A 7,702-nucleotide genomic window follows, 5' to 3' on the forward strand; every position below is an offset into this window, starting at 1 on the left:
GCCCGCCCGCCCTCCCGCCGGCGGCGGGGCCAGTCCGCGTCCCGGGGGGCGGGCGGTCAGTCCTCCTCGGGCTCCTCGGCCTGCAGCAGCGCGCCGGGCGGCCCGGCGGCGGCCGCCTCGGCCTCGGGGGGCGGCTCGGCGCCCACGGCGGGGGCGGCGGCGGCGGCGGCGCGCTTGTCCCGCTGCTTCTCCTGGATCTTCTTCATCTCGTCCGAGTACTTGCAGAAGGTGTGGCCGAACTTGGCCCAGACCTTGTAGGGGACGGTGATGGAGTTGCGGTAGGTGGGCTTCACCTCGCTCACCCGCATGAACACGCCGTACTTGTTGGAACCCACGTCGAAGAAGAAACGCTTGTTGTCCACAGTCAAGGAGGTGCCCTCGGGCAGCTCGGCCGGCTCCTCCTCCACGCCGTAGTCGTCGATGAGCTTGGCCAGGGCGTCGCGGAACTCGATGAGGCCCTGCGCGGGCAGCGCGATGGTCTGGCCCTGCGTGGAGCCCAGCCCCGGGCCGCGGTTCACGGTCTGGCGGACGCGCAGGAAGCGCCCGCGCTGGTTCTCCTTCAGATCCATGTAGTACTTGCGGTTCTCCCGCACCAGGAACTCGCTCTTCAGCGCCCGCCGGGGCTCGTCGGCCGCCTGCGCCAGCTCGGGGGGCTGGCTGGGCCCCAGCTGCGCGTAGTGCTCGATGAAGTCGCCCAGGTAGTCGCGGAACTCGACGGCCACGGACATGGAGAGGGTCAGGCGGCTCTTGTTGCCGCCCGCGCCCACCTCGGCGATCTTGAGGAAGCGGCCCTTGGCGTTCTGCTTCACGTCCAGGTAGAAGCGCTTGTTCTGGATGTCCACCCGCTTGGAGGCCAGCTCCTGCGTCTCGTGCTGCAGCCCGCCGCCCGGGCCCCCGCCGCCGCCGCCGCCGCCGCCCGGGCCGCCGCCGCCCGCGCCCGGCCCCCCGGCGCCCGCCGCGCCCCCGCCGCCGCCGCCCTGCTCGCTGCCGCTGTCTCTGTCCGCCATGATGCCGCCGCCGCTCCGCCGCCGCCGCCGCTCGGGCCTCGCCCGCCGCTGCTCGCCCCGGCGCGGCCGCCCCCGCGCCGCCGCCGCCTCCTCCGCCGCCGCCGCCGCCTCCTCGGCCGCCCCCGGCCGCCGCCGCCGCCGCCGCCTCCTCCTCCTCCCGCCGCCGCCGCCGCCGCCGCCGCTGCTGCAACAGCCCCCGCGGCCACCAGCCGGCCGCGCTCTCGCGAGATCTGCCGGAGCGAGGAGAGGGCGCGGGAAGGCGGCAGAGAGCGGCCCCCGCCGCCGGCCGCCCCGGCGAGCACGGCGGCAGCGCCGCGCCCCCGAGCGGCCGCCGCGGGTACTGCAGCTGCGCGCACCCTCCGCGCACCGGCGCCGCGTCCGAGCCGCGCTGCAACGGGGCTGTAAACGGGGCTGCAACGGGGCTGTAAACGGGGCTGTAAACGGGGCTGCAACCGGGCTGTAAACGGGGCTGCAACCGGGCTGCAACGGGGCTGTAAACGGGGCTGTAAACGGGGGCTGTAACGGGGCTGTAAACGGGGGCTGTAACGGGGCTGCAACCGGGCTGTAAACGGGGCTGCAACGGGGGCTGCAACGGGGGCTGCAACGGGGGCTGTAAACGGGGGCTGCAACGGGGGCTGTAAACGGGGCTGCAACGGGGCTGTAACGGGGCTGCCGGCGGCACCGGCGCCTGCCCGGCCCTGCTGCAACCGCGCTCCCGCGCACCGGAGGCAGCCGGCGGTGCCGGGCAGAGCCGCCGGGTTCGTGCTCCCCGCAGGGAACCGAACGGGGAGAACGCTCAGCGACGGGCCCTCCGCCCGGGTGGGATGCCCGGGATGCCCGGGTGGGATATGTGTTTATTCGGGGTTGCTGATGAAGTTAATTAATAGGCCGACGGCGTGGCGCGGGGCTCGGACGCTCGGGAGCGCAGCGGGGATGGGACCGGGGGGATCGGGCGTCCCTCCCCAGCGGGGGTTTGGAGGTGGGGTTTGGAGGTGGGATTTTGGAGGTTTGGAGGTGGGATTTTGGAGGTTTGGGGGTGGGTTTTGATGGTTTGGGGTGGGTTTTGGAGGAGATGATTTAGCTTCTAGTCCTTGTTTCCAAGCCCTCAATTTTAAGTCAGCTCCTGCCCAAGTAAGGATGTTTTCTCCTGATGCTGCAGGTCGGGAAGCAAACCGGCAGGATTGCTCTGGGTAGAAGTCTCTTCACTGCCTGCTGTTTCCAGGACTGCTGACTTCTGTGGAAGGCACGGATGTACCTTTAGCACCCCAAAACCACTACAAGTGTTGCACAAGGAGTGGCACTGTGAGGTGAATTTTGGGGTGGCCTGCAGAATGTGCTTGGCACACAAATGGCTTTCTCGAGGAGACAGGGAGTGAACTGATGAGACATCTTGTGTTAGAGGATGCTCAGATGTCACAGGAGGAACCCCCAGCCTGTCCCCATGGCTGTGGTTAAAGCCGGGTTGATGGCGAAACCATGGGTAATAAAAACAATACACAGAGCAACAGTTTCCTTTTACCACAGAAACAATATTTCAGCACTGGCTGAGCTGCAGCTGGCCAGCTGTCAGGAAAGCCCTGTGTGCTGGGGATGTGCCCTGCTCTCCGTGGATGCTGTGTTTGATTTTCAGCCTCCCTGAACCGTCCTGGGTGTTTCCTGGTGTGGGAACTGTGTGTCCAGGTTGGCATCACCACACTGCCCCCATGGCAGGCTGTGGGCTGGTGCTTTGGCAGCCCCTCTCTCTTGATTTGCTCTTTTTATCCTCCAGTCAAAAACCGAGGCCTGTCCATGCAGCCTGTTGCTATCACTACCAGGTATCCTTGTGGATGAACCATGAATTATCGATGTGGTACAACTGGGAAATGCATGAGGAGTTGTGTTTGTGCCCTGGAGGTGAATGGCTGGTCTGCCCCTGACTGGGATGCAGAGAAAATTGCTGGTGCTGAGGATGCTGGCCAGCACAGAGGTTATTTTTCCTCCCCAGGACAGGCCAGTGGTACCGTTTTGGGGGTGGATGTGCTCCAAGTGGATACCTGCAATCCTGGGAACAACCTGCTGGTGTTGGTGTTTTGGTGGGATGATGTTTGGTGGGATTCTGCTTGCCCAGCACCATTCAGTGTTGGAAGTCACAGTCACTGCCTAATACTCTGGTTTTGTGCCTGATTTTGGCTTGAATAAGACATTTGCTTATTGAAGTAAACAGAACAAAGGGAAAAAAAGTGTTTTTCTTCCTGAAAGATAATCTTTTCAATGGGAGCTCTACCACAGCAGCCCATCCTGGAGACCCACAGGAACTTAAATTAGTCTGCCAGGTGCTAAAATGGGATCATGTGGCCAAGACAAGCTTGGGATGGCTGAATGAGGCAAGGTGCAAAACAGGATGGACCAGGGTGATGCATAAGTGCAGGAGCCAGGGGAGTCTCCTCACACATTGTCCAGGTTTGGCCTTGTACAGACCAGAGGCTGGATTGAACTCCTGGTCACACACTGCCCATCCTGGCTGTTTCAGTCCTATCAGTGTCTCCCATATGGTTATCAGGCTGCACACTGCACTGCCTCTGTGGCTTCTGCTGAAACTCATCCCAGACCTCTTCACTCCGAAAACCAGAAATCGTCATCTCCAGCCCCACAACTCTCAGTTTTGAGATTTCACAAGATTTTCTGACAGTTCCTCTCCTTCCATGTGTCTCTCAGTAGCAATTATACCCCCTTCAGCCCTGTTCTGATAGCCTAAATGAGACCAAATTTAGGTAGCTTCCTCTCATAAGATAATCCTCCTTTCTTTGACTGTTGCAGTAATTTTTCACACCAGTTTCAGTTCCTCAGAAGATGAGGGAAAAGGTTTTTCAGAGTTGTGGCTGGGATTTCAGGCTTAAGATCAATGGCTCTTTTGTTTTGAAATCCAATTCAGTGGGCTTTTAAGAACATATCTGATCATTACTGTGAGCATCTCGAAGTTTGGAGCCCCAGCCTGTTATTCAGCTATGAAACAACAACTCCGCTGACTCCAAGAACTTGTACAAACATTTATAATCAACAGGAGGGAAGCTAAGAGCCATTCAAACAGCAGATAAGATTAGTAACTGAAGTGGCTGGGCTGCAATTGTTATTGTGCAAGTCAAAGAAAAGGCTGTCACACACGGAGGACGTTGCCAAGCGAGATTTGAGTTGCAGAGTCATTCTTCTCTCATCCGCTGTCCGAATTCTCCTGCATCTTCCCAGATCTCCTCAGGCTGAGTTGGGTGATCTGCTGGCTTAGGAGGTGGCTGAGTTAGGACTTTTTTCCCAGGTTGTGTCAGATATTTCCCTTGGTCCTGCTCTTGTCCAGCACCCCCACCATGGAAAAGGGAGCATATTCTGGTTCAGAGAACTTCCTGTGCCGTGATGGGAGTCAGAGCACTGAAGCAATCAAAGCCAAGTTGCTGTTGCCATCTCCCAGATGCAGAGCACTCTGAAGGCTTTTACAGCCATGGGGGGATGTTTGAGGCTGGGTGAAGGCTCTGCCCAGCCCTTGAACAGGAATGTGTAACAGGATGGTGAAAGCTCCCTTTGCTTTCCATCTGTGCCCTCCTCGGAGCGTGCCTTTGGAGAGAGGAGTTCAGCATGGCTCGTCCCTGTTGTGAGGCGTTGGTTACCCTGTGAACAAGCCCCATCGTGTGCAGCAAACAAGGAACCAGCACACAACATCTGAAAGTCATTTAGGGGGACAGGAATGATGAGCGGCGCACACAATAGTGCTGCTATTAGGATCTGTCGATCCTAATTAAAAAAATACTTCTCAATGAAAATTATTTATAAAAAGAAATCACAGTGACCCTAAATCAAATTATTTGTGAATGGTTTTTAGTCTCCCAGATCAGTTAAAACTCCTGTGTTAGTCACTGGACGTCATCCAAGCTACATGCTGAATGAATAACATCCCTGCCAAATTTCATTTTTTTCACCCTCACCCAGTTTGGCACAGGACAGTTAAAGTCATTTTTCTAAATATCTTTCAGAACATCAAGCAACTGTAAAATAACAATGGGAAAGCTTGGCCACGGACAACTGCAGTCCTCCAGTTGGAACCGTTTCTCTCCAAAAAAGCAACTCTACTTCCTTTGATCTGTTATGGGGGAGCACCAAGGCAAGGATTCCTCCATGGGGGTACTGGAGGATCATTGCCCGAGGGGTAACCCTGCCAGGGAGCCTGGCTTCCAGGTGTCCCAGAGTGGGGCATGGCTGGATCCAGACTGGCCCTGGGTACTGGATTTGTGTCTTTTTTGGCCACCTGCTAGAGGGTGACATCCCGAGGAATATCAGCCATTCCTTGTCCACGGTGGCAGTTTCCATGGTGAGCTGTAATGACGCCTCTTTTGCTCACTCTTCAGGAACAAAAAACAAACAAGAAAGAAAGAAAGAAAGAATCAGTGACTGCACAATGGCAAAACAAGTTCTTGCTTTTTGTGTCTGCAAAGATAGAGTGCTAATTCTTCTAAGCACTATGTGATGTCCTATCCAAGTGAATTAAATTTGGGATTGTTTTCATGATGGCTTGTTCCAACTCCAGTGTGCTTTCTCTTCTCCTTTGACTGGCCTGCAAGTCCCCCACTGCCCTTTTCTCAGCTGGCTTCCCCCTCATTTGTTCTTTCTGACCATGGAGGACTCTGTGGTGTCATCACCTGCAGAGAGCGAGGACCCTCCCCAGTTTTTGGTTCTCAGAGACATTAAGAGGGCATGGTTCTGCAGCTCCCACACAATCCAGGAAGTGCTGGCTGCTCTCCTGTTGAAAGCTAGCAACAAATGGCCACCAAATTCCAATCTCAGTGCTTTTCAGTGAAAATAATTTATAAACCTCTCTGCTCCTGGTCTCCTAAGGAGGAGTAAGGACTAGACCCAGCAGCAGTTAGCAAAGGCTGTGTCACCCGTGTATGTGACTGCCGGTTTCCCACTATCCAGGTGGTTTCTTTCCCTCCAGTTGAACTGGTGTGATGCCTGGGTGGGCCTCCTCCTTCCCTTCCCTCTTCCCATGCCTGTGGCATTGGCTGGGAAGGTGCTCTGTCCCCAGGGATGCCCAGGAAGGTGGGCACAGCTGCCTCACAGGCACAGATGCTCTGGCTCCTGGTGACCAGCTGGTTTGCCCTTTTATTAAGATGACAGCTCTTCTTGTTTTTGCTGTTTGATCCCTCTTGTGTTCATGCTGCCTTGCTGTTGTCTCCAGAGCTGTGCCCAGATGCTCTTGTTGTTCCTCTAGCCGTGACTCCTGGGCCTGGACTTGCACAGCCATGCAGCAAGGCAGCTGACACCCCCTCTGGTCTTGCTTTTCCTTCTGGGCTTATGGACATGCTGGAGGTGGTGAGCTGTGAATCCATCCCCTCCAGGCACGTTTTTGGGAAGTGCACTTTAGAAAGCCCTGGCTGGCATTGTCTGCAGCATTCTGGGTTTCCCAGCTTTGCCTGACAGAGGTGCATCCCCCTCCCCTGCCACAATGCCTGCTTTATCCTGCCATTAATCTGCAGCCTCTAAAACTGTTGGATCACACCAAGTAGGGTCCCTAGTGTGTCCAAGCTGGTGGAAGCTCTCAGAGGAGAAAAGGGTGGGAGAAGGCAGAGAGAAGTCTTGGCACTAGAGACTCCCAGATATGAGTGTGCCTCGGACCTCCACACCTCCTCCAGCCAGGGGAGCTTTCTGGCCATTTGTACCTTCTGCTTTTGAGGTTAATACTCCAGCCCGCCCCCCCCCCCCCCGCCCCAATGCAGCTTTCTGCAGGCTGGGATTCTTTCTCAGGTTACTTTAAATGCCTTTTCCTTAAAAAGTAGATGAGGTTATTGGCAATTCCCAACTCATGACTAGATCTCTTACAATCTGTTCCCAGGGAGCAAGGCTGCTCATAGAGCTGGGGTGAAATGGGTTGGCTACTTCCATGTGGGGCCAAAGAAACCCCAAATGAGGAAGAAGGTACAGAACAAATCACAGTTTTGAAATGAGATTTAGAGCAAATCATAGTTTTCCAGTTTTGCATCCAAGAAAAGGATGCTTTGACTTTTTCCCAAAAGTTTTTCTCTGAAGATGCTAACTACTCAGAGGGTGCAGCGAGTCCTCGGCTCTCAGGTGGGCTGGCTGCTGCCAGCATGACACAGTGCTCTGGTTTGACCCCACATGGCAGCTCAGCACCATCATCCACTCACTCACTCACTCACTCACTCACTCACTCACTCACTCACTCACTCCCCTCTGATGGGATGGGAGAGAGAATCAGAAGGATAAAAATAAGAAAAACTGGCAGCTGAAATAAAGACAGTTTAATAGGGAAAGCAAAAGCCACATACACCAGCAAAGCAAAGCAAAGCAAAGCAAAGCAAAGCAAAGCAAAGCAAAGCAAAGCAAAGCAAAGCAAAGCAAGGAATCTGTTCCCCATCTGCCATTGCAGGGTTCAGACACTCCCAGGACAGCAGAGCTGGATGGTCTGGGACATCCCTTGGGTCAGTGGGGCTCAGCTGTCCTGGCTGTGACCCCTCCCAGCTCCTTGTGCACCCCAACCTGCTCGCTGGTGGGGCAATATGAGAAGCAGAAAAAGCCTTGGCTCTGTGTAAGCCCTGCTCAGAAAAATCAAAACCATCTCTATGTTATCACCCATGTTTTCAGCACAAATCCAGAGCATAGCCCCATAGCAGCTACTGGGAAGAAAATTAACTCTACCCCAGCCGCAACCAGCA

The 7,702-nt window shown here is 55.8% G+C and overlaps 1 protein-coding gene across 1 annotated transcript; it reads right to left on the minus strand.

The window, feature by feature from the left end:
* Positions 1-56: 56 nt before the first annotated feature.
* PURA (purine rich element binding protein A) lies at positions 57-1,007 on the minus strand (the record flags this gene model as incomplete). The annotated part of the gene is made up of 1 exon (XM_083872028.1): positions 57-1,007. One exon carries the CDS (start codon positions 1,005-1,007, stop codon positions 57-59), a length of 951 nt encoding a protein of 316 aa, XP_083728154.1.
* Positions 1,008-7,702: the final 6,695 nt, after the last annotated feature.

Source organism: Zosterops lateralis, assembly GCF_965231275.1.
Source record: "Zosterops lateralis genome assembly, chromosome: 14".
Lineage (NCBI taxonomy): Eukaryota > Metazoa > Chordata > Aves > Passeriformes > Zosteropidae > Zosterops > Zosterops lateralis.